This window comes from Pelobates fuscus, chromosome 2 (genome assembly GCF_036172605.1).
Source record: "Pelobates fuscus isolate aPelFus1 chromosome 2, aPelFus1.pri, whole genome shotgun sequence".
Lineage (NCBI taxonomy): Eukaryota > Metazoa > Chordata > Amphibia > Anura > Pelobatidae > Pelobates > Pelobates fuscus.
In genome coordinates this window covers 388,323,411-388,351,251 of record NC_086318.1, presented here as the reverse complement: position 1 = coordinate 388,351,251, position 27,841 = coordinate 388,323,411, and the positions used below count along the sequence as shown (strand labels likewise).

The 27,841-nt window shown below is 39.1% G+C and overlaps 1 protein-coding gene across 1 annotated transcript; it reads right to left on the bottom strand.

The window, feature by feature from the left end:
* Positions 1-59: 59 nt before the first annotated feature.
* BPNT1 (3'(2'), 5'-bisphosphate nucleotidase 1) lies at positions 60-27,577 on the bottom strand. Its single transcript, XM_063441432.1, has 9 exons — positions 27,492-27,577; positions 19,839-19,966; positions 18,170-18,274; positions 17,000-17,107; positions 13,647-13,695; positions 11,560-11,651; positions 6,054-6,251; positions 4,097-4,202; positions 60-582 (listed from the first exon to the last, which is right to left on the bottom strand). The coding sequence occupies exons 1-9, from the start codon at positions 27,550-27,552 to the stop codon at positions 434-436; spliced, it is 996 nt and encodes a 331-aa protein (XP_063297502.1). The 5' UTR covers positions 27,553-27,577; the 3' UTR covers positions 60-433.
* Positions 27,578-27,841: the final 264 nt, after the last annotated feature.

Here is a 27,841-nt window from a genome sequence, read left to right as displayed (position 1 = left end):
TTGTTCCAAAAAGCCCGATCCCTTCTGAGCTGGAATCTGGTCTGCATTACAACTGGTAATAGGTCTGCCAGTCGCACCATGTTTTAAAGGGCACATATTTACACACCATGATGGAGAGCACATGAAAAATGCTACCCTGCAGTATATGGAATTGAAATGATGCAGGTAAGAATTCAATTCAGTAATCAGTCAATATCCTGCTTATGAATAATACACACAACAGGGTAACAATTTCAAAGTGCTAGCCATCAGTATGAGATATGTGAGAAACGTGTCCAAAAAACATGGTGGGTCTGTTAATATTACTTGGTAGTGTAAATGATTTGTAAATGAGAGGACCCTTGTTACTCAAATAAGGTCACTCAAACTAGATCCAACCAAAACAGAAAGGCAAAACTCGGGATTTAGTGAGTGAGCTCATGTGCATTGCTATCTATGGCACCAGTGTTTGTTTCACAGAGTCAGGAACTCGAGAAGAGTAGTAATCAAAATTTCTCAGAGTTGCGAGAACCCCAGCTGAATTCATGTGCTTCACATCTTTGTGGTATTCGAATGGGTTTCCATGGATATCAGTAAGCTTGCCTGTATAAAAAACAAGAACAAAAATGGATTGAACAAAGAAACAGATTAAAGAAAACTAAATGTGCATCGAGAGAAAGCAAGAACTTCAGCAATGCAAACAAAAGCCATGATACTTTTAAAGTTTAGATGCTTAGTGCAGAGTAAGGGCAACGTGCAGATGGAAGCTGTATCTCACTACAACTAACACCACACTCAGTCACTGGATTACTGTGATGGAATTTATAGTTTAGGTAAGTTTGATGGTAGATCTCACATCTTTCCTGCAAGAGCCATTATATGTCCAAGTATTCTCTGACAAATTTGAATAAAAAAAATAAATAAAAAAAAAGCTAATTATGCATACTCCGTGTGGAGACACTCCCTTCTAGAAAATCACTTTCACCATGATTTAAAAAGAGGAACATGTTGGGAGTTCATTAATCAAACACTGGCTAAAATACCTCCCAAACAGTATTCAGTAGAATTCTCTAGTAAGCAATTACGGTACATCTGGAATTGAGAACAAGAATCTAGAGAGAGTAGGAATATACATCTCAAACTTAAAGGAATGCTATAGTCAACAAAACAACTACAGCTTAATTAATTTGTTCTGGTGAATGTAATCATTCCCTTCAGGCTTTTTGCAGTAAACACCGTTTTCTCAGAGAAAAGGTAGTGTTTACATCACAGCCTAGGGATACCTCCACTGGCCACTCCTCCAGATGGTTATAAGAGGTGCTTCCTGGGGCAGTGATGCACAATGTACAGTGCTGACATTCAGTGTCTCCACCTTCTGCATGGAGACACTGAACTTTGCTCATAGAGATGCATTGATTCAGTACATCTCTATGAGGAGATGCTGATTGGCCAGGGCTGTGTTTGGCTTGTGCTATCTCTGCCCTTGATCTGCCTCACTGACAGTCTCAGCTAATCCAACGCTCTCCTATCGGAAAGCAACGTGATTGGCTCAGATCAATACTTTTGACAATGTCAGCCAAGCAGGCAGATTAGGGACAGAGTGAGCAGCAGACTGGAAAAAAGTAAGATTTTACTATATTTAGGGGCATAAGGGGGGTGGGGGGATGAGGGGGGTAGAGGGGGGCTTGATAGTGGTTTTAACACTACAGGGTCAGGAATACATGTGTGTGTTCCTGGTAATATAGCGCTCCATTAAATAGACTCTGTAACTGCTTGAAGTGGTTATAGTGTCTTAAGTCCACTGGCGCCATCCCTCCATTCAGTGCTAAACTATTTTTAATTCTAAACGAGAGTCCCTAGCAGTCCATTTCCTCTGTGTAGCTTTGGATAATGAGGGCAAATGGAGTGCTGGACAGCATTTGCTTGCATTTGAAATCTACATAAGAGTGGAGGGACCAGAGTCCTTGAACCCTTGATTCATATTAAGTGAGTGCACTCCCCGATTCTATTGTTTAGTAGGCTAATGAGGAAGCATTAGCAGGGTCAACAAAGTTGGAAGCATCAGCTGACAGCTTTCAGCCTTTAAAGCTGGTATAAATTGGGGTGACTGGAAGGATCTTTGTCTTAGCCATACCTTCCCTAAGGGCTGGGTGGGGGTGGCCAGAGACACCCATACAGTTAAAGGGACACTATGGGCATCCAGACAACTTCAGCTCATTGAAGTGGTCTGAGTGCAGTGTCCCTGTGCCACTTAGTTCTGCATTGAAAAACATTGCAGTTTTACTGAAACTGAAATGATTACATTGCCGGACTAAGACTGTCTCTAGCGGCTGTCAATCAATCAGGCACTTCCTGATGGTTAAGCGACTTTTGGTTGCCTAACTGACTCTGGACGTCCTCCATGAGTGAGGATGGGGGCAGAGGAAACACAGGCTTGTATTCCCTATACTATAGAATCCCTTTAATGTTAAATGGACACTCCACTGCCCCCTCCAAAAGCTACAGATCTATTGTCTGCAGCCATTCCCCTTCCTCTCCAGCCTAGTGGCTATCCAATCATAGATTTCCCAATTCAGCTCAATACGAAGTCTATTCAAGGCAGGTGCTGCCTCTTGAGTTTAGCTCCAATTAACTAAACAAACCAGGTTTTAACATGACTGGTTGTCTGGTTCACAGACATGGGGTGTTACAAGTAATTTATAACAGTGACAATTTCTATTGAAATCTGAACTTTTTGTAAAATGAATAAACAATGAGACACTCTTCACACACACAGCACTGCAGCAAGCAGTGTCTGGAGTGTCCCTTTAAACATGCTTTTGGCATTGATTTTAAAACACAGAAAGTGACAGAGTTCTGCCACAACTAAACAATGTCACTTTAAATACCTGCTGATGTCATTGTCTCAATGTTCTCTAGCCTTGCTTACTTTTAAATCCTACCTTTCCGGTTCCACTGGGTTACATTAAATAAAAAGTTTTTATCGATTCACTTCTACAAGGACTCCACCCAGACATTTTTGTGACTAACTCATATGACACTCTGCAGCATTTGCTCAACATTAACATGGCTAGTGTTCAGCTGAATGAATAAGGACTATTTTACATCAAACTGTAAATTAAAAACTGAATTGCAAAATACGTTAAAATTTGCAGAATTGCAAAAAAAAAAAAATCGATCTTGTTGGTTCCTTTGTCAAGTGTTTAGAGGAATATGGTCTCAAATATAATTGAACATCTAGAAGCTAAAATGTAAAAATATCAAAGTAGGGCTCAATATTTCTCCTTGGTTATTTACTTTGTCAATCTGATGCAAATGTATAGATCCGTGATCCAGAATGTCCAAATGCCAAATTCCATGCAAAGTAAAGGAATCTGGAATTTTATAAGAAGACTTTCTCAATATGCTAATTTTGTCTACATATTCCATAAATCTGAATCTTTAAATAAATGATATTTGATATTTTGAGAACATTATATTATTGTAATAGTAAAGGCATTATCTGACTACTGTCACAAAACTGTTTTGCACTTTTATTTTGTTTCCAAAATCATAATAAATCCATTCATAGTAGATTTGCAGAAGCTTTATTTTATGTTTCTATTTAATACAACTGGATTCTGGAGCACTTGATGCATTATGTGAACTTCTATCTAACCTTGGTTTGATGAAGTAAAACCACTAGCCTACAGAACCCTGTTAGCTTTAATTGGCAGAACTGAGCTGATGGTGAGGACAAGTTAATGGCCTGCTAAATTTATAGCATGCTCCTCAAGCTGTTTGAGATCTTTCTTAATTACCTACTCATTACCTTTACATTTTAATCAGTAGCTGCAACTCTCTGTTAACTTCCTCTGGCCATCACTTCCAAATTCCCCCTGCTACCTCTTGTCTCAAATCCCCATTATAGATTGTAAGCTCATGTGCTATCTAACTAAGCACTTTGTATAAAAGAGCTTCAATGGTGAGATCTCAGCTCACAGGCAGGGCCCTCTTTACCTTATGTATTGGTCTGTGTATATTATATGTTCTCCCCTAATTGTACAGCGCTGCAGAATATGTTGGCGCTTTATAAAGGTCAGTAATAAATAAATAGCCCTTTCAGATTTGGACTCACCTCCCACAGCATGGAGAACTGCCTCTGGAGCACACGTGTCCCATTTTTTGCACCCAGGACTGGCAAAGACATATGCAGAAGCTTGTCCTTCAATCAGCTGAATTATCTAAAATAAAATTTGCTTATATAGATAGCACAATGTAATGAAGAATAATACGCTGGCGATTATTCATCGAAATTGGCAAATGCAGAGAATTGATTGCAGAATTCCACAATTTAGGCCAAAATATTAAAACAAAAAACAAACAAAAAAAAAAATCGAACTCACTACGTTGAGATAAAAACGCTATTCACTTTTCCTTTCTTCACAATTCTTTGTAATACATAAACTGGAATTGGGGGGGGGGGGATAATAAAACTAGCGAATTTATAATGGAAACAAATGGCATGTTCCTGCTGATTGCTGCACTTTTACAACTTTGTTCAGGAACTGCAATTTATACAGAAACACTGGTTTATGTTATGACAAAAGAACAAAAGCGAGTCCTGAACTCTTGGTACAAAACGTTCAGTCAAGTAACATGCAATGTAACTTTCTCTGTCAATGTTTGCTAGCACAATGTATAAATTACATTTTACAACTTAAAGGGACACTATAGTCACCTAAACAACTTTAGCTTAATGAAACAGTTTTAGTGTATAGATCATGCCTCTCAGGTTTTACTGCTCAATTCACTGCCATTCTGGAGTTAAATAATTTTGTTTCTGCTTATGCAGCCCTTGCACACCTCCCCTGGCTATGATTGACACAGCCTGCATGAAAAAAACTGGTTTCACTTTTTATCAGATGTAATTTACCTTAAACAATTGTATCTCTTTCGCTGTAAATTGAACTTTAATCACATACAGGAGGCTCTTGTAGGGTCTAGAAAGCTATTAACATAGCAGGGTATAATAAAATCTAAATTTATCAGCACTTGCAATAAAGAAAGGATAAACTTTAGATGACTCTTTACAGGAAGTGTTTAGGAAGGCTGTGCAAGTCACATGCAGGAAAGGTGTGACTAGGGTTCATAAACAAAGTGATTTAACTCATAAATGGCAGAGAATTGAGCAGTGAGGCTGCAGGGGCATGTTCTATACACCAAAACTGCTTCATTAAGCTAAAGTTGTTTTGGTGACTCTAGTGTCCCTTTAACCCCTTAAGGACACATGACATGTGTGACATGTCATGATTCCCTTTTATTCCAGAAGTTTGGTCCTTAAGGGGTTAAGTGTGTTTTATAAATGAAAGCCCTATTTAACATGCTGGAGACAATTCAAGTGTGAATTCCATTACTATATTTTGAGAACTAAGAATATATAGTTTTCAAAATGTTGAAAACAAAATAGAAACAAGGAAATCTGACACAATGCTATTTTAGCAGAGGATCATGTGAAAATGTTAATACAAATGCCAATTCTGTGCCTTTTTATACGGTTGTAACAATGTCAAAGATTAGTTTTACATTACAAATATTTTACAGTGTAGGCAACCTTTAGCAACCTTTAGCACTCTAGATGTTGTGGACTACATATTACTAGCATGGCTCCAAGAGCGTTATGAGAAATGTGGTCCACAACATCTGGAGTGCCAAAGGTTGCCTACCCCTGCATGAAGGCCTCAATTTAATAAACTTTCCAAATGATTTATCTACAGAAATCACCATTAAAGTCTATGCAAATTTCTATAAATAAATCATTTTTACATTTTTCTAACAGTATCGAATCATTTGGAACGCTTATTAAATTGAGGCCCAAGTGTAATTAAAAAAAAAGTAATAAACTATTTTTATACTACATTAAAAAACTCATCACAGTATTTTACTTCATTATATCCGTAAACTATGCTTTTTGAATGTATAACAATAACAATACAAACAGTATAAATGGATGTTATTACCTAAAATTGGCGCATTGAAAGGATTGCAGGTCGTTAGTATTTATCCAATTCTTTGATGTTCCCTTGTTTACTCACCTTGTTTCCCGCACCTCCTACTCTAATTACTTTATCAGGGCTAATGGCTGCGATGCAGTCGTTCACTTGTTTGCTGCTGTGGGAGCGTGTGGTGGTGATTATATGCTTCCCGTCAGGCACTTCTTTCAGCTCAAATCCAAACGATCCAATACCCAAGACGCCCCAAATTGTTCTTCCCAATACGGCATTATCACCAGCCTATAACAAAGACAGCAATAGCATATTGGAAAGAAGCACTTTAGAAAACAGTAATGCAAGGCTGGCAAGGCATCAAATTGAGCATCAGTAAGAACGCCAGGAACCTCATGAGAAATAAGCTGTAATCACAAAAGACTGGACTATGTCTGTAGGATATGGACTAAGCAAATTGGAATCTCATATGTACAGAGATTGGACTGAGATGCACTGAGTTGGCACCTAAATCCCAGGCTTATTAAATGAGCCCTTATGATTCCATTTAGTTTCTAAGCATATTTTATCAACTATAAAAATATTGTAGAAAAGCAAGAATGAAGCCTTAGGGGTTAGTCAAAACTTGACCCCAAAGTCAGGTGGGCGGGGCCTGGCCGCCGAGCTGGAAGGACATGGAGCACATCAGCTCCTCCACGAACCCTTGCCAAAACTGGCTAAATATGCCTAGTTCCCCCTGGAAATCATACCAAACAGATGACAACTGGCAGGGGGACCCAAGCGACATCTGCATGTGCAAAGTTAGCTCCTGTCCGACTGCCGACGACACTGTATGGGCTGCTGAGTTTGGGCCTGCTGTGAGGCTCTGGCGGGAGAAACGGCCGATCTCCCGTGCTTGATCCGGCGGGGCCTCCCTCGGGCTCATCAAAGGCCCCGTTCCCCCCCTGTGGGCCAGTGGGGGTTATCCCGGCCCCCCACCGGGGAGGCAGAGCACACTCCAGGGAGCTGGACAACGGCGAGACCAGTCTGGGCCCGCATGGCACAAGCTAAGATGGCCGCCGCATAAACTGCACGATGGAGCAGAGCGACCGCAGTACCTGAGAGGAGGTTGGATGCCCCCCAGGAGGTCAGTGTGAACGACAGCAATAGCAGCAATTACCAACCCCAAGCTGACACTGGGGGGAGCAGCTGGAGAGTGACCATGCAACACATGAGCGAACCGCAGCAGCCCCCTCACGGGACCCCTACCCACGAGATAGGAGACTTCTGCCTTCGGTCACTGTTCACATGAGCGGATCAGCGGGGACCATTGCAGGACCATGACCCAGCATTTCATACAAGACCTCACGGACTTGGGACGCAAGACCCACTCACAATTTGGGGCTGGAGCAGGGGGACACTCACGAGAGAGCATAATGCTAGCTGAGGACGAACACCCCAGCAACCGGCAAACCCCAGAGAGATGCATAGCACATGGTACTTACCCATGGACCCAACGCAGCTCTGGGAGTGAACTCCTGTGCGAACCCGGCTCCCTGCATGTCTAGATAGCCCGTGTACTAGCAAGCATCTGCCTTCCTGGAGGGCTTTATTCAGCGTATTACTCTTACAGTGAACTCTGAATATCACTAGAAATGTTAAGCCTAGTTACTGATGTTGTTTGTATCTCCCAGCCAGCATTCGCACAACGGAACGATAATAGAGATGCTTAGGGCAATAGTGATGTTTATTCGCTAGTCAGACACTACTGTTAATCTATGTGTATTAACTTTTATACGTATACCCACCTACCATATGCCATAGCCTAGCTTGTTTCTACTTTAACTATAAGTAAAAATGAGGCATTGCGAATCGACAACTGTTACAAAACTTTAAAATCATAAGCACAACTAATATAATGAGCGACTCTACCCTAGCATGTCTTACAGTGTAGGCGAACTTTTTACTGCATCACATATACTGCATTACCTGTACTAACATAGTTAACGCATGAACCAACCCTGCATAACATATATACTTACGCTTTTATCGATGCCGTAACTAATTAATGCTACTGTCACGTTACTGTTACGTTAATTAAGCCGGATAAAATAGAAAAAATTGTGCCATTTAATCATACACCCTGCATGTTTAAACGTGGGAAACGCCTGAGGATTGCTTTTGGGGCACCTCAAGCCTGTCTGTATCATGCATGTGCACTACAAAAATAAAGAATTTAAAAAATAAATAAATAAATAAAAACAAAAAAAAACTTGACCCCAAAGTCAACAAACAGAAGGACTATGTGGGTACAAAAGGTCATAAACCCTAAATTGTTTAAATACGAGAAAATTACCCTGGAGGATTGAGAGAATGAAGGGCAGTCTGCCTTTTTCTTTAGCAATCCCCCCAGATATACCCACAATGGTAAAGACAACTCATGGGACACCTAGTATAAAGTAAAACTTAAACATATCTTTATTAAATACAATTTAAAAATGTCTTTAAAGGACCCCAAAATATGGTGAGGTGAGTGAAACACACAGTGCTAGTGAATTTGAAAAGGAAAGGCTCGATTCAGCCTAAGTAGTCTCTTGTGCATGTATATATATATATGTGTGTATGTAAACGCCTGTGAGTCGTTACTGATAAGTTGGCCTATGCGATCCGCACCGTGGTCAAATAACTACTTGGGGGATCAAGGTCAAAAGTTAGTAACTGGCAATAAATTACGGTTGTTGAAATAGTCTAGGATTCTAGAAATATAGTAAAAGCTCAGGATGCTATAGCCTATACAGGGAGTGCAGAATTATTAGGCAAGTTGCATTTTTGAGGATTCATTTTATTATTGAACAACAACCATGTTCTCAATGAACCCAAAAAACTCATTAATATCAAAGCTGAATATTTTTGGAAGTAGTTTTTAGTTTGAGCTATTTTAGGGGGATATCTGTGTGTGCAGGTGACTATTACTGTGCATAATTATTAGGCAACTTAACAAAAAACAAATATATACCCATTTCAATTATTTATTTTTACCAGTGAAACCAATATAACATCTCAACATTCACAAATATACATTTCTGACATTCAAAAACAAAACAAAAACAAATCAGTGACCAATATAGCCACCTTTCTTTGCAAGGACACTCAAAAGCCTGCCATCCATGGATTCTGTCAGTGTTTTGATCTGTTCACCATCAACATTGCGTGCAGCAGCAACCACAGCCTCCAAGACACTGTTCAGAGAGGTGTACTGTTTTCCCTCCTTGTAAATCTCACATTTGATGATGGACCACAGGTTCTCAATGGGGTTCAGATCAGGTGAACAAGGAGGCCATGTCATTAGATTTTCTTCTTTTATACCCTTTCTTGCCAGCCACGCTGTGGAGTACTTGGACACGTGTGATGGAGCATTGTCCTGCATGAAAATCATGTTTTTCTTGAAGGATGCAGACTTCTTCCTGTACCACTGCTTGAAGAAGGTGTCTTCCAGAAACTGGCAGTAGGACTGGGAGTTGAGCTTGACTCCATCCTCAACCCGAAAAGGCCCCACAGCTCATCTTTGATGATACCAGCCCAAACCAGTACTCCACCTCCACCTTGCTGGCGTCTGAGTTGGACTGGAGCTCTCTGCCCTTTACCAATCCATCCATCTGGCCCATCAAGACTCACTCTCATTTCATCAGTCCATAAAACCTTAGAAAAATCAGTCTTGAGATATTTCTTGGCCCAGTCTTGACGTTTCAGCTTGTGTGTCTTGTTCAGTGGTGGTCGTCTTTCAGCCTTTCTTACCTTGGCCATGTCTCTGAGTATTGCACACCTTGTGCTTTTGGGCACTCCAGTGATGTTGCAGCTCTGAAATATGGCCAAACTGGTGGCAAGTGGCATCTTGGCAGCTGCACGCTTGACTTTTCTCAGTTCATGGGCAGTTATTTTGCGCCTTCGTTTTTCCACACGCTTCTTGCGACCCTGTTGACTATTTTGAATGAAACGCTTGATTGTTCGATGATCACGCTTCAGAAGCTTTGCAATTTTAAGAGTGCTGCATCCCTCTGCAAGATATCTCACTACTTTTCTGAGCCTGTCAAGTCCTTCTTTTGACCCATTTTGCCAAAGGAAAGGAAGTTGCCTAATAATTATGCACACCTGATATAGGGTGTTGATGTCATTAGACCACACCCCTTCTCATTAGGGATGCACATCACCTAATATGCTTAATTGGTAGTAGGCTTTCGAGCCTATACAGCTTGGAGTAAGACAACATGCATAAAGAGGATGATGTGGTCAAAATACTCATTTGCCTAATAATTCTGCACTCCCTGTATATATTCAGCTTGTAATAGGTAGATGGAACTATATTCAGATAGAGAAAAACTATCTCCCTCAAAAACTCTAACTTCTATCTGAGACTATTACAGGTTCAGTACAACTAAAGGCAGTGTATTATTTTCTGCCTGCCTATACTTATCTCTCCCTAAACCTCTTTAGTATAATTTCAAACAATTTATGCTTTGAAGGTATGTCTATTATATGTTGAGGTTTTTTAAGGTTACATATTGGGTTACTGCATGCGTTAATACTGAGGAATATTTATAGCAGTAATATATTGCTTATAGTTGCATTTTGCCCTCATATGTATGTTAGCTAGTTACCCTAGTAAACCTGTCCTCTAAATAGTACTACCTGTCATTAATAAGCAGTAAGCAGGTTTAGCTTATTACTATCAATTTTCATTTTTTTATTTATCTGATTTAGCTTAACCCTGTACTAATACTAATATCATTAGGGTAAGGGAGAGACTATCTGAATATAGTTCAATCTACCTATTATGAGCTGAATATATATAGGCTATAGCACTGGTAAAAATAAATAATTGAAATGGGTATATATTTGTTTTTTGTTAAGTTGCCTAATAATTATGCACAGTAATAGTCACCTGCACACACAGATATCCCCCTAAAATAGCTAAAACTAAAAACAAACTAAAAACTACTTCCAAAAATATTCAGCTTTGATATTAATGAGTTTTTTGGGTTCATTGAGAACATGGTTGTTGTTCAATAATAAAATTAATCCTCAAAAATACAACTTGCCTAATAATTCTGCACTCCCTGTATAGGCTATAGCATCCTGAGCTTTTACTATATTTCTAGAATCCTAGACTATTTCAACAACCGTAATTTATTGCCAGTTACTAACTTTTGACCTTGATCCCCCAAGTAGTTATTTGACCACGGTGCGGATCGCATAGGCCAACTTATCAGTAACGACTCACAGGCGTTTACATACACACATATATATATACATGCACAAGAGACTACTTAGGCTGAATCGAGCCTTTCCTTTTTAAATTCACTAGCACTGTGTGTTTCACTCACCTCACCATATTTTTTGGGGGTCCTTAAAGACATTTTTAAATTGTATTTAATAAAGATATGTTTAAGTTTTACTTTATACTAGGTGCCCCATGAGTTATCATTACCATTGTGGGTATACCTGGGGGATTGCTAATGGAAAGGCAGACTGCCCTTCATTCTCTCAATCCTCCAGGGTAATTTTGTGCAGACGTTCTGTCGTGGGATATGTCAACGCTTTACACAGTTATAATCCTTACCTGGTAGTTATAATAGGGCTGGTTAATCACACCGGCTATTGCCTTTCCTTCATATGCAATCCCAATAAGAATAGTAACGTGATCCAGAAGTCCTTTAAAATAAAACACAGATGATCAGGTGTATGTAATCGAACACTACAATGAACACAATGATTCACACTTTGGCGTACAAACACCGGCTAATGAAGAATAAAATTCCATTCCAAGCAAGTACCAATTTTCTTTGATAATTTTGTTAGAGAAGTTCCCACCTCCTTGTTTACTTCATAAGAGAGAATACACGTACTATAACAACCTGGGCTATTTGAAACATTTCTTGGGCAAAGAAAATTTCGGACCCTAACTTCTTTCACGTGGCTGCTACAACTGCAGCGATTTACAAACAATTCTGCCCCTTTTGTCAGTGACACCAAAGAAAATAGAAGATATATTTGTGTTTCTTGGAAGCCACACATCCACTGTTATATTCTCTAAAAGAGTCAGCGTATTGGCTGAGTGCTCTCTACAGTACAGTAAAAAAAAAAAACTGCCAATGATGCGGTCAATATGCTGTTCATTTAGGTGCCAGTCTATGGCTGCCATCAGTGTATTCAGCTGCTGGGGGTCTGAATTGCATAACCATCAAACCTCCAGGATATAAGATTTTGTTGCATTACTTGGAGACAAGTAACTGCTCTGGACCTGCACATTTGCAGTCGTTATTGCGCAGCTTGGACCTGCACATTTGCAGTCTTTATTGCGCAGCTTGGACCTGCACATTTGCAGTCTTTATTGCGCAGCTTGGACCTGCACATTTGCTGTCTTTATTGTTTAGCTTGGACCTGCACATTTGCGGTCTTTATTGTTTAGCTTGGACCTGCACATTTGCAGTTTTTATTGTTTAGCTTGGACCTGCACATTTGCAGTCTTTATTGCGCAGCTTGGACCTGCACATTTGCAGTCTTTATTGCGCAGCTTGGACCTGCACATTTGCTGTCTTTATTGCGCAGCTTGGACCTGCACATTTGCAGTCTTTATTGTTTAGCTTGGACCTGCACATTTGCAGTTTTTAGTGTTTAGCTTGGACCTGCACATTTGCAGTCTTTTTTGTTTAGCTTGGACCTGCACATTTGCAGTCTTTATTGCTCAGCTAGCTGCTTGCCATGAAAACCCCATCTATACTTTATCTATACTTTGGCGCAATACATTTGAGTACAGTTGGTAGGTTGGCTGAATACTGCATAGAGTTCTACTTACTAAAAATTTTTTAAAAAACTCTTACTAGTGTTGTCAATATGTTGCTACCTGTTTCTATGGGGATTTTACTATCAAATCCAATATATTTTCACATAGGACAGTTTAATAATGTACTTAAAGCAGATCGGATATTTTGTTTGCATAAGAAATAAAATTGTTCTTGAAATTCACTCTTCGTTTATTTTTCTAATTTGTAGTCATGTCCTCCAGACTGTGATGCAGAGAGTCCTTGGATGTTGGAATAAGGCATATAGGACATGTATACATATGCAAGATTGTGAACCATGAAATATCTGAATTAAAGAAAATGAGGACAGTAAGACAAGGAGAATTGACAAGGGTGGAAAATCGGTATGATGGGTTGGTTTTGCAGTCAGGTTGGAGAAGTGTAGGATAATTGTACATGTAGTCCTCGAGAACATCCCACAAATTAAGGTTAATTAGCCATTTTATATAGCTTAGCAATGCAAATTCTCTCTGTTGGCTTCTCTTCTGTGTTAGCCTATGAAATATTGAAATGTTAAGTGTATATCCTGCTTCTTTTATCCCTTTGGTTTACTTTGTGTAACTTTACTACAGGCTAACATTAGGTTTACCTCCGCCATTAAGCAACCATGAAGAAGCCACTATTCTAATACTGACTGCCATCAGGAAGAAAAGTCCACAAGGTAAATAAACTCCTACACTGACAAAACAATAAACAAACAAAAAAACAGATATAATACAGTGAATAACTGTAATATAAAAAGAAAAATACATTAAAAAAGACATACCGGTACTTGATTTCTTTTTAAAAAAAACTTTAAAGTTCTATTTCTTGAATACTAAACAGAAAATCAATGTAAACTTACCTTCTGTGTATTCTTTGGTGCCATCTAAAGGATCCACCCATACAACCAGCTGAAAAAGAAAGAATGCAAAACTATTATTAATCTTCTAAAGAAAATAAACTTTAAAAAAAAAAAAAAAAAAAAAAAAATGTTAACATTCTTTATTTTGGAGTTTTGAAAGCGTTACATGTAGTTGGTGAGAACTCACCGGTAAAACATTTTGCTACAGACAGAAGAAATATAACAAAGATGCGGTATGCGAAACAGCATATTATGGTTGCCAGAGCTATTAGGCATTGTGCAATATACAGTTGGCTAAGATATGCTGTTTCTGGCTCGTGTAATTGATTACAGCAACAGCGTAATACAGTTTAACTTGAATAAACAATAGAGCAGAGTATGATACTCTGTTCTATTGTTCTGTTCGATTGTTCATTCAAGTTAAACTGTCTTACGTTGTTGTACGTTCATTGTCAACTTGTTGACAGTAATATGCAATCTTTTGTTGATCTGGTATTTGTACCATCTGCACTTGAGTTCGGATTGGGTATGAAAGTGGGCCATGAGTTCCAGTTTTGGGGTATGTTCTCGTTATAGCTGTGGTTGGTAGCTGGAGTGTTTTGGAATCCGGGTAGCAATATGAGGTAGGTGGTGTCTTGGGAGACCACGAGAGGCCCTTTTCTTTTGATGCCATCTTGGTGATGAAGACCTATGTGTGCAATGTAGTCTAGTTGTGTGGAGTGGTGAATGAAGGAGATTAGTGTCTCCAACATAGAATGGGAGGAAATCTGAGGGGTAGGAGCGTGGAAATGGGGTGGGGGTGATAAGGGTCCATGTTCGTTTATTTATTTTTTATTGCTTGGACAATCTTGCTTGATTTTGACATATCTGAAATATAGCAGACAAAAGCTAAAGTATATAGTACAAGCAAAGTGACTACCACATAGGAAGTTCAGCTTACAGTGTCCAGAGTTTAGTTTTATATTACCTTTGTGATCCTACATTATTTGAAAAATTCTTACTTAAAGCGTTACGAAGCGTTTGGAACTGTATGATGTCACATGTTTTGGGACAAAACCTCAGTGATATGCTGGGGAAGACTAATGGTTGTTTATGTAATTTGGAATAAATGAGAAAAAAAGATAACTGCTGGTGGAGTGGCAAATATCAACCAATTAGGCTAGGTATTTCTAAAAATAAAACGTAACTTTTAATATAGCGATTAAGAGGTGAAATAAGTCACCACAACAAAAAGAAAAGGAAAAGAAAATTCAAACAGAAATAATAATGTACATATTTACAAAACAATTACCCTGAGTGTAGCTATAATGTCTGTATATGAAAATCTGGTAGGTCTACCCAAATATCAGGATAATGAATACAGAGTAAGGTAGTACAGGCTGGAGCTTTGTCGGTTCAGGATAATAAAAAGACCATCTGTAGCAGGCTAGCGGTATTTGGAGAATAGAAAAAATCTAAATCTAAACTGCAAAAAAAAAATAATGGATAAGGGGACGTCTCTCTCCCTTTTGGAAAAAAAAAGTAGTATTTCATAATGTGCAGTGCTGCAATGGGAATACTAAGATATCAGAAAATGCTAGTAATACAGGCTAAATGGTCTGGCTTGAGATAGGGCAACTAAAAAAGTCCAGCAATGTAGTGGGAACAAAAAAGCAACAATGTATTAGCTAATAGTCGCTGCCAAACAATGTAGCCAATACATGTCTGTATCAATAGGGGGTGATAGCAGGGAGAGGAAACGTAAATACTAATTCTGTGCCTTCAAGGGCACCCCTTAAAGGGACTCTCCAGCCAAGCCTCTTTACTCACCTGGTTCCAGCGCCAGGAGCCTCGTGAAGCCGCGCCCCCTATTTTGTCAAAATGACGAAATAGGCGGGCGCGAGCAGGGAGCAATCATACGCTTCCATTTGGAAGCGTCATTGCTCCCTTGTGCGCATGCGCGGTTTCGCCACACATGCGCACATACTTCAGAGGGCGGCATTCATGCCACCCTCTGAAGTCCTGAGCCCACTATCGCGCATGTGCTCAGCGGTCTTTGCCCGCCCCCCTCCTCTGCTGACAGGCTGGAGAGAGAAGGCGCGCACACAGTGCGTTCTCTCTCCTGCACACGTCAGACGTATTTTAATACGTCTGACGTGTACAGGGCCTTTTTAGGGCCCTGCATGATAAGAAGTCCCTCTGGTGGCCGTCTGAGTGACGGCCACTGGAGGTATTCCTATCAATCAATGTAAACACTGTATTTTCTCTGAAAACACAGTGTTTACATTAGATTGCCTGCAGGGAGCTATAGATCATACATGAACAACTACATTAAGCTGTAGTTGTTCAGGTGACTATAGTGTCCCTTTAACCCAAAATGCCTGTTACTCCTAAATGGATGTATATGAAATGCCTCCCTTTCTAGAATAGATATAATGAAAGAAAGCTGGAGATTGTAATGATAGCCATTTTTCCCTCCAATATATGGGGAGAGGTATTAGTAAATTTCTGTTAACGCCATTATAAGCTGAACGTGAGTTCACTTGTGATACAGTGGCTATGAAGTGTGCTTGTCAGAACCCCTGTCACATAGGGAAAATACAGTTATTTCTCGCGCTCTCCTGGCAGTTCTCTTTTTTCTCATAACCCCTAGTGACTAGTCTCACTAGGGGTTACCCCCCGCTTCAGGAGGTTAATAATTACCTTTCTTTACTCTTTTATTGTCTTATATAATTTGTAGATGCACAAATGTTCCCTCTGGGTTTGATTCTAATTCATATATGTTCCTATTTCTTGAATATTTCCACAGATGCCACTATGGCTAATTATCTCTTACAACATTGAACATTTTTTTCAGGTTTATACAATACCGATCTATTAACCTTTTTTGATTGTTAGAGGTCATAATAGAGACATCTACTTTACCTACTGTTCAGGGGTGTAACTAGGAATCACAGGACCCGGATGCAAGAGTCAAAGAAGGACCCCCTCATCGCCCCTCCTTGCTCCCCATAAGCAATACACCCGAGTGGGATGTGTGTGATGGCTGAGTGTGATTGTGGGGGTGTTGGCAGAGTGCGATTGTATTGCTTGGCTTTGTGGTATATGTATGTGTCGAGTCGGTGGAATGTGAGGCTATTGCTCATGTATGACCAGCTGATTGAAGTAGCTCATTTTCACTGGTGTGGGTGCCTATAGTATCCCTTTAACAAACACTGTTAAGAAATATTAACTAGTTTTTAAAGCTATTAAAATTTAAAGTAAAAACTTGAATCTACAAAATTCCCTGCAGAAGTACAAACCTTATGTTATATACAATGTATTTAAAATAGAGGTAAGCATTATCAGCATTATTCTGCGTGAGACTCTCTTACGTCTTCCTCTTTGATATTGCTGTACTGATTCGGACAGGTGTGTTTCAATATCTCTTCAGATTGCCCTGTTTCGAAAAGTCCCTCCTCCACTTCTTCTAATGGCAGGTCCTATGAGGAGGTGAAGCAAGTGAAGTCATGTTTAGTCGTAGCCAGGACATTCTCCTTTTGCAAAAATCATTATACATGGACATCTTCAGAGCTACTGCATATGCAATGGATTTAACCGTTTATTAACAAGTCAATACATTAAATAGTGGGGGTTGTGGAGGGGTCAAATGAAAGGAAAGTGGGTTTAGCTTTGACCACTCCGCAAATCTTTCTTTCCTCGGTCATGTTAATGAAGACGTGCTTCTTTCAGTCCAGTGACCTATTGGTCTGGTCCCACCAGACTTGAGAGATATGACCATTTCCTTTTACTTGGAACTAAATCCATAAAGATAAAAGGAGAGAACAACAGAACACGAATTTACTAATGGTCCCTGATATAGAAAGAGGTAATAGGAACTGTAATTTGCCTTGTTGTAAGAAATAGGTCAAATAAGTATATATACATATGGTAGTTTATAGAAGCTAAATGCTCTTTGTTTAGTAAACCTACATCTACATCATAAACAGTCCCAAGTTTAAAATCCTCTTGGAAAGCAAAAGTGTAACACAAGTTATTTTAACCAGAGAAAAGTCTGTACTGAAAAGTATTGTTCGTTTTATAATACGCAACTGTTTTCCCTTAAGCGTAGATTTTTCAAAGGCTGATAATAGCTCAGCAATCATTTCAGGGTTTAGCTTAGTATAAATGGTAAGTTCACTAAATGTGTTAAAGAACACTCTATGCTTAGCAGCCCAGCCTTTTTGGAAATCATCAACTGTGATGATCTTGGTCCAATTTTATGAGAAGCATTGGAGACCTACCACGTAAGTGTGGCAATTGCTGCGATGGAATACTCGAATGCTTCTCGAAGAGAAGCACTGAACCCCATTCTGATCTATGAGAAGCAGTAACAGTATTCAGCGTCATCATGCTGGGCATAATGACAACGAATCTGAAAACCTTTGATTTTAGAAGGTCTCCATGAAGAGGTGTCTGTAGTAGATGTCAGTGCAAGGAAAGAGTTCTAAGTAATGAGAGACACTCTGGCTAACTTGAAATTCCCAATCTGTAAGAGACCTCACCTCCTCTCCAATTAATGTTATTTGCGGGAACTTTCGTGCCAGAGATGCACATATACTTTTTTGCACAAGTCGATCAGCGGCAGTCTGCAGGTCATTAGCTCCAGTCTAAAAGAAACAAAATATGTCATTACCAGGTTAATACTTTCCTGCCAGTACAGAGTAACTAATCTCCCCAGTGTTAGGTACTGTAATACCTCAACGTGACTATTACCCACAGATGACAAGTCTACTTTATAGAAAATAGAAGTGATTTATATACTGTGCCAACCACATAAATAGATTAAAGGATCACTATAGTGTCAGGAAAACAAAGCGGTTTTCCTGACACTATAGTGCCCTGAGGGTGCACCCGCCCTCAGGGTCCCCCTCCCATGGCGCTGAAGGGGTTAAAACCTCTTCAGTTACTTACCTTAATCCAGCGCCGGCCTCCCTCGGCGCTGGTGACCTCTCCTCCCCGTCCGACGTCAGCTCCCCCGTCCGACGTCACTGGAGCCGAATGCGCATGCGCGGCAAGTGCTGTACGCGCATTCAAAGTATCCATAGGAAAGCATTTCTCAATGCTTTCCCATGGACGCTCTGCGCGATGGAGGCAAAATTCGTCTCCAGCGTCGCAGATACGCCTCTAGTGGCTGTCTGAAAGACAGCCACTAGAGGCTTGATTAATCCCAAATGTAAACATAGCAGTTTCTCTGAAACTGTTATGTTTACATGTGAAGGGTTAAAACCTAAGGGACCTGGCACCCAGACCACTTCATTGAGCTAAAGTGGTCTGGGTGACTATAGTGTCCGTTTACTTTATTTTCCTCGTAGTATTTTAAGAGGTGTACACACCAGTAATGCACTGTGTTTACTGTTACATTGAATTTGAGATGACTCAAATCACAAGACTAAAGAACAGTCCTACTACCGACAGTATATATTACACTTTGCACGTGACCCTCCGGAACTAAAATAAAAATGTAACCAGCCTTTAATAGATAGTAACAAAATAAGCCTAAGCAACTGTTTGATGTGGAAACAATCAGACAGGAAAAATGTGTGCTGGCTCCTTCAGTGTTCCGAGTATATGTGTACTCTTGTATTAATGTGTGCTTCCAAGGACATACTTGAAATCAAGAGAAATCTCAATGTTGCTTTCCCAATAAAATACTTTATCTATAAATAAATAAAGTTCTATTTGCTGATTCACAAATAATGATATACTACGGACTGGACTAGATATCGGACAACCTGGGCAAATGCCCTGAGCCATGGTGACCCGGGGCCAAGGTCCATCTGGAGAGATGAGAGAATTCTGTGTGTGGGGCAACAAATGAAGACTATCACGGAACATTGGAGTGATATTAATAAACAGTTAAAAAGGTATACTGCAGTTTATCCGTAGCACGGGTTTCTTACACCAAACAATTATAGTCAATTGACAATAATGCTGCAAAGTGATAGGAACACAGGCTGATGATCTCCCACCCCACTTCCATTTCTAGACTTAAAAGGTTCCTGATGGAAACAGAAAACCTAAAGAATGTATGTTATGCACTGGAAGTTACCTTACCTTAATCTTTAAGGTTTGCTTGAAGCCAACTTAAATTTCAATATGGAGTCAAGTTAATTTTCAGATTAACACAAATCATTCTATTGATCTATGAGTAATAGATAATGAACTGCGCACCTTTTCCACTATACCCAGATCTCCACTGCTCATCACATTCCTGGTGATAGTCGCAGCCTTCTCGGCGACAGCGTAAGACGTAGCCACCAGTCTCATCAGTACGTTGGAAGCTGACGACATGGTGACAGCTGAAACAAAATGGAAGAAATCAGTCACAATCAAGCATTCAGTAATTTATACACAACAAAAATAATGTCAAATTCATCTTAGAGAAGTAGAGAAGATGCCACCTAAATAGGGAGATTCAAGAAGCCCACATTTTTAGAGGAGAATTCTGGCACATTGCTGCGCTTCTGTCAAGAATTCCACGGACAGAATTTGTTCTTAAAGGGTTTGTGCACCACAAGGCAACATGCACATCAGCTGTTCAGAGGTAGACAGCTTTTCATTGGCTTATTAAATCTTGGACATAAATTGAAGTCATATTGTTTTTTTTAATGGACAAGCTATTAACATTTGCATGAATGGTACAGATAATTTAGATGTTAAACTTTCTTATTAACTTGACAACTAGGCTTTGGACATCAGGAGAACCCTTGACAAAAAAAATAAATATAATAATAATTGACAAAAAAAAAAAAAAAACAAGGGATTGCACCCAAAGACTAGCTGCAATGACAATAACCTTCCCCTCATTAATAAATCTGCTACATTGTTTGTCTCTGCCATTATAGTACAATAACACAATATACTGCTTAGAAGAACATAAAGTGAAAACAACGTAAATGGTGTCAAGAGCGTTAGGCAACACGTCAGTTTTATGTCTTCCACTTGTAACTGTATATCACATATTTAAACCCCCAAACAAAGGTCTAGAATTGATACAAAAAAGCCTGAGCTATATTCGAGCAATTTCAATGAAAAATAATGTGTTTTCTAAATGTGGTATCGGAAGGGGAACTTCTATTTTAGCAATATCTGTGATGGAATGCAGAGCAGCGATCCCAGGTAAGTGGCAAACAAGAAGGGAGGATCCCAGTGGACCCCCTGTCACCATAACCACTGCAACACTCCTACAAATGCCTCCAATATAAAAGTATACAATTACCCTTTTTTTTTTTAACACCAGATTGACAAATAAAAAATACAGATTTGATTTCTTTATCTAGGCACTGAATTGTTGCTTATTTAAAAATATAAATAAAATAAACCAAAAAAAAGTGTTCTAGTATACAGGGAGTGCAGAATTATTAGGCAAATGAGTATTTTGACCACATCATCCTCTTTATGCATGTTGTCTTACTCCAAGCTGTATAGGCTCGAAAGCCTACTACCAATTAAGCATATTAGGTGATGTGCATCTCTGTAATGAGAAGGGGTGTGGTCTAATGACATCAACACCCTATATCAGGTGTGCATAATTATTAGGCAACTTCCTTTCCTTTGGCAAAATGGGTCAAAAGAAGGACTTGACAGGCTCAGAAAAGTCAAAAATAGTGAGATATCTTGCAGAGGGATGCAGCACTCTTAAAATTGCAAAGCTTCTGAAGCGTGATCATCGAACAATCAAGCGTTTCATTCAAAATAGTCAACAGGGTCGCAAGAAGCGTGTGGAAAAACCAAGGCGCAAAATAACTGCCCATGAACTGAGAAAAGTCAAGCATGCAGCTGCCAAGATGCCACTTGCCACCAGTTTGGCCATATTTCAGAGCTGCAACATCACTGGAGTGCCCAAAAGCACAAGGTGTGCAATACTCAGAGTCATGGCCAAGGTAAGAAAGGCTGAAAGACGACCACCACTGAACAAGACACACAAGCTGAAACGTCAAGACTGGGCCAAGAAATATCTCAAGACTGATTTTTCTAAGGTTTTATGGACTGATGAAATGAGAGTGAGTCTTGATGGGCCAGATGGATGGGCCCGTGGCTGGATTGGTAAAGGACGGAGAGCTCCAGTCCGGCTCAGACGCCAGCAAGGTGGAGGTGGAGTACTGGTTTGGGCTGGTATCATCAAAGATGAGCTTGTGGGGCCTTTTCAGGTTGAGGATGGAGTCAAGCTCAACTCCCAGTCCTACTGCCAGTTTCTGGAAGACACCTTCTTCAAGCAGTGGTACAGGAAGAAGTCTGCATCCTTCAAGAAAAACATGATTTTCATGCAGGACAATGCTCCATCACACGCGTCCAAGTACTCCACAGCGTGGCTGGCAAGAAAGGGTATAAAAGAAGAAAATCTAATGACATGGCCTCCTTGTTCACCTGATCTGAACCCCATTGAGAACCTGTGGTCCATCATCAAATGTGAGATTTACAAGGAGGGAAAACAGTACACCTCTCTGAACAGTGTCTGGGAGGCTGTGGTTGCTTCTGCACGCAATGTTGATGGTGAACAGATCAAAACACTGACAGAATCCATGGATGGCAGGCTTTTGAGTGTCCTTGCAAAGAAAGGTGGCTATATTGGTCACTGATTTGTTTTTGAATGTCAGAAATGTATATTTGTGAATGTTGAGATGTTATATTGGTTTCACTGGTAAAAATAAATAATTGAAATGTGTATATATTTTTGTTTTTTGTTAAGTTGCCTAATAATTATGCACAGTAATAGTCACCTGCACACACAGATATCCCCCTAAAATAGCTAAAACTAAAAACAAACTAAAAACTACTTCCAAAAATATTCAGCTTTGATATTAATGAGTTTTTTGGGTTCATTGAGAACATGGTTGTTGTTCAATAATAAAATTAATCCTCAAAAATACAACTTGCCTAATAATTCTGCACTCCCTGTAGTATCTTTTTGTTGGAAAAAATTGCTTGTCGGAGAAAAGCATGTGGTTTTAACACCCAAACAACTGTTAAGAGGCTCACAAAAATAGATGATTTTAAATGTTTTATTCAATAATTACATTTCCAGTTATGAGACATTTCCACTTGTATGTAATGTAATCAAATGTTGGTATATTGAAATTGAAGTGAGCCTGGTAGGTTCCTAGTTATGTAGAATAGAATGAGACATGTTTGTGCCTTACTATGTCTGGCAAAGGGCATTGTGCCATAAATGTTACTGACACACGCCCTCAGATAAAACGCTGTGATCTGTTGTCTAATACAGACGCAACTTCTTCGAACCTTTGCTCTACTCTAAAAAAGCCCTGACTCACAATGACAGTTCATTCAGAGGCGGATTTTTTTTTGAATGGGATAACGGACAGAAGTAAAAAATTGATTAGTGTTGCAGAGTTTCTTTTAATATAATGTAACTAGTTTCTGGGTCTAAAGTTTAGCTTTGAACCCTTATTCATCAATATTATATGTGAGTGTTGGTTTCTACATTATGTATTGCAAAGGCATAGAGCAAAGACTTAAACAACAGCTAGTCCCCGCAGTTTCAGAGCACTGTCGTACAACTTTGAGCATGATGGGGGGTTGATCTACAAGCATGTCCACCCCTGCATTAGATTTATTGAGCAATATGTGTGTGTGTGAGGGGGGGACAACAACAAATGCATGTCCCACCATATCTATTTTATAGCCCCACCTGTAGGCACTGGGGGCACAATGTCATACCCATCCCATGTTTTATACTTAATAGACACCAAATTACATATCCCCCTTTATAAAGTCCCCACAGGCATCCCATGGGTGAGGGCTATGGGGACAATTGATTCACGTGATCCAAATATAATTTTGCCTCTTTACAAATCAATGGTAAGAACACACCTTGTATATGAGGTGCAATTTTGGGCACCAATTTTAAAGAAGAGTATTGCAAGGGGGGGTGGAAAACTAGTAAGGGGGATGCAAAACATTAGGAAAGGCTAAAAAAAAGGCTAAAGAAAAAAATAATTGTTGTCTTTAGAAAAAAAGGCACCTCAGAGGGGTATATGATAGCATTATACAAATATATACAGGGTCAGTATTAACTACTATGTGCTAACCTGTTTATTAGCAGGAATGTACAAAAGAAAGCATTTTCACTTACAATAGAGGAAATGGTTTACAGTAAGAACAATAAGGAATTCTCTGCCTAACGAGGTTGTGTTATTAGATTCTATAAATAAATGTAAAAAAGGATTGGATGCTTTTTGCATTAACATATTCAAGCATATAATTATATCCTATCCTATGTATATAAAGATGTTGCTGCTCTAAGGAGAAATCTAGTTGTCATTATGGAGTCAGGAAGGATTTCCCCCCCTTTTTGTGTCATAATTTGAAATGGCTACACGCATAATTACGCATTTTTCCATTGGAGAAAAATGTAAAAACAGCTTGCAAAAGCTGCGTATATCTTGTCTGAAGCCTTTGCAAGTCCTCCACCTCTTTTCCAGCCCAGACTTTCTGTGGCTGTCCAATCACAGACTTCCCAGTAAAGCTAAATGAGAAATGTTTGCAAGAAACTGCCACCTCTTGAGTTTAGCTCCACTGAGCTAACCAAACCAGGAAGTAACAGGGAACGGTTATCTGATTGACAGCCAGATAGGTGCGACAAGGTTAATTTATAAAAGTGCCAATTTCTATTAAAATCTGTACTTTTTGTCAAATGAAAAAGTGGATACACTCTTCACTTCTATAAATAATCAAAAAAGCAAGGGTGTTTCTTCCTGCTTCCGTTACTTCCCCTGAGCTAATTGAAGTGGCATGCAAGCTCTACTTGAGCGCACCTGCCGCCTCCACTGCATATCTCAGACCAGCAACCAGACCTCAGATAAATGTGCTTCTCATGTGTGTGCACACAGCAGACGTGCAAGAAGGAGCTCTTCAGAGGCTTCTCATGAGAAGCCTCTTAATGGCTATTTTCATTTAAAGAGGCTTTAACCCCTTAAGGACCAAACTTCTGGAATAAAAGGGAATCATGACATGTCAGACATGTCATGTGTCCTTAAGGGGTTAAAGTCTCTTCCATGGAAAAAAGAACTGCAAATTTTGTAAACTGTTTTCAGATATACCGACAATTAAAACATGTATGAAAATCCGTACATGTATTCGTTGGGTATATATCTACTAAATCGTGATTTCTATTTTTTTTTTTTTTTTAATTATGGGCAGTGGAGTGTTCCTTTAACAATTCCCCTGCTAGTACTGCCAGCAAGCAATTAGTCCTGATTATTATCAACATTCTGCAATGTGCATCCTACCACATGCATATGGACGCAGTTTTATTTAAAATCTGTGCTTTTCTAATTGTCTGTACATTTATATAGGATCCAAAAGAGACAATTATTGATTTTAAAGATTTGACTGTAGCAAATATGGTCAGAATTCTGTCATTTTCACCAAATATTGTCCATCCAGACATAGGCCCAGTGAACTAATTTAATAAATGTCAATGCTTCTATCTTTCATTCACTTAAAGGGAAACTATAGTAGCTCTGGATAGTACCCCTTCCCTCCCTATGATGCAAAAAACAACCTCCTTCTGTCACTTACCTGAGTCCAGTGCCGATGTCCCTCGGTGCTGGCTCGGACTCCGAATCCACTCCTACCTTACCGACTTCAGCCGACGGGGAAGACCCAATGCGCATGAGCAGCAATGGCCGTGCTCGTATTAGGACTTCCCCTAGAGGAAAGCATTATACAATGCTTTCCTATGGGGTTTCGGGTGACGCTGGGAATCCTCATGTATAGCGTGAGGACATCCAGCGTCAGTTAAGCGACCAAAAGAACAGCTAAGAGCAGTCTCACCCCTGCACATCCCCACTCACATCCCTGAAATGATCGTGTCCCTCTTTTGAAATCTCGGGAGTTATGATACATAGTAGGAATAAACAATAAAACCATTTCATATCAATAGAATGATCAAATATCTATTCTGAATATAGTGCGTAAAAGACACCATGTTTTGTTTTGCTTTGATTTAGTTTAAGATGTGTTACTTCTTTCTTTAAAAAAATTAAAAGAAAAGAAAATGTTGTGTAAGATATACAAGTCACTATATCATATCTTGTTGACTCATACTATTATACTTGTAATTTCCCATCGAATCGTGACAATAGGAGTTTAAAACTTCAATTATGTCAGTATTTTAGAATGACACACGCTACTGCAACTCAAGTTAATAATTATGATAATACCTAAAAAAAAATAATATTAATAAATATATTTTTAGACATGGATGTGGACCTGTGTTTTCTTCAGTTAAGCTTGGATAAAACACACATGTGACATAAGAGAGAAAACTGGAACCTATAAATTGAATTAAGAATAGTTTACACACTTACTCTGAAGCAGCTGGCATAATTTTTTTTTTTTTTTATGTCTCTGTCTCCCCTCTGGAGTTACCCCATCCTGGTATACCACCAGCCCACGTGTACGCTGCATTCTTGCAAATTACCGAGAATACATATGGGCTTCTGTGGAAGATCCCATAAGATAGCTTTTGTCATCAGCATCTTTCTGCCTGCGTGAATCTTGCATTGCTTGTGAAGATGCCAGTGATATCAGCTGTCACTAATTCATGGGGGCTAATTTTAACCTGACTTTAACTTAAAGAGATGTACCATAATCACTATAGCATATTGCAAGGTTGTGGTGCTCAGATCATCATTGTCCCTCATTTTCATATTGTGTAGTCCTTTTCAGTTACCTACAAGGTCATAATAAGGACATCTACTTTTCTCATTACCTGTACGGGTTATTGTATGCAGTGAGTAATTAAAAGGTGCTGGTTTATATGCCGCTGGTCATAATACAGCTCATACTACTGAAGATAACAAGGGATTTACATTTCATGATCATCATGCCACACGTAAAGGGGGCATAACATGTAAAGGGTTAGTTTGCTTAGAGTGGCCCTTTAAGTTTAACTTTAAGCAAATGATTTAAAAAAAAAAAAGAAGACATTCATATAACTAAAGAACAGGTTTTAAAATCAAGTTTCATTCTATACAATCTTACAGGTGACAGACAGATTTTAAGTATTTTTAATTGATGCTATAATTAGTTTGCAAAACATGTTTTTGCCCATTATCAAATGATCTTATCAGGGTCGTTCTCTAAAGTGAAAATTTAAGGTGAATTTAACGTGAATTTGAAAAGTAAGGCCAGAAAGCAGAATTGGAAAATTTCAGTGTCAATCAGTGTTTAGCTACTTAGGCCTAAAATTTGAAAATCACTTTAGATTCTCCCTTTAATGACTCACCTTGTATAATAATAAAGTTATTAACCAGGAAAGGTACATTCAGATTACTCTGGTTTTCAAGTACGCCCTGGGGATGTTAACTTACCCCAACATTCAGGGGTTGTTACGATCACCCAATTTAATGGTACTCATTTATGTGAAAATGGGCAGCCTGACCGTAATTAAAACACAAAAATGTACCTCCAATTATATTTAAAATGATTCAATGTCCTTATCTATAGACTGTAAGCTCGTTTGAGCAGGGTCCTCTTCAACCTATCGTTCCTGTAAGTTTTCTTGTAATTGTCCTATTTATGGTTAAATCCCCCCTCTCATAATATTGTAAAGCGCTACGGAATATGTTGGCGCTATATAAATGGTGATAATAATAATAATAATAATAATAATAATAATACCTGTCTCTATAGAAGAGGAATGCACACAGTCACTTGTGAGACTTTTACAAATGTGACAGCCAAAACATTACATTAATATTATCTATATATTTATGCACAAGGTTAAAGTACAGTGGTCATGTTTTTTTACACCCCTATTGGTTCTAAATCTAAGCTCAATATAGAAAAGGAACATACCTGCAGAGTGTATCCTGTAAACTGAAGCAGGTCTCAATAAATGAGAAAAAGCATTCAACATATCTCTATACACTTCGTGCCCTGCAATGCACTTCCTGGTTCAGAATACCGTAGTCTTTTCCTGGGTCCTAGAAAGATCAGATTTGCTACTCTTATACAATGAGTAGCATAACTGGGAACTTTCTGTAAGGGACAATGACCATGAGGCCATAGCCAATGCCATCAATCATAGGCATGCACAGCACATTACATTAGAGTGTGCACTCAGAGAATGCTGCCAATTGAACTTTAGTTAAAAATACTAATTTAAAATAAAAATAGATAGATGCATTTTTCTTCAAAAACATAAA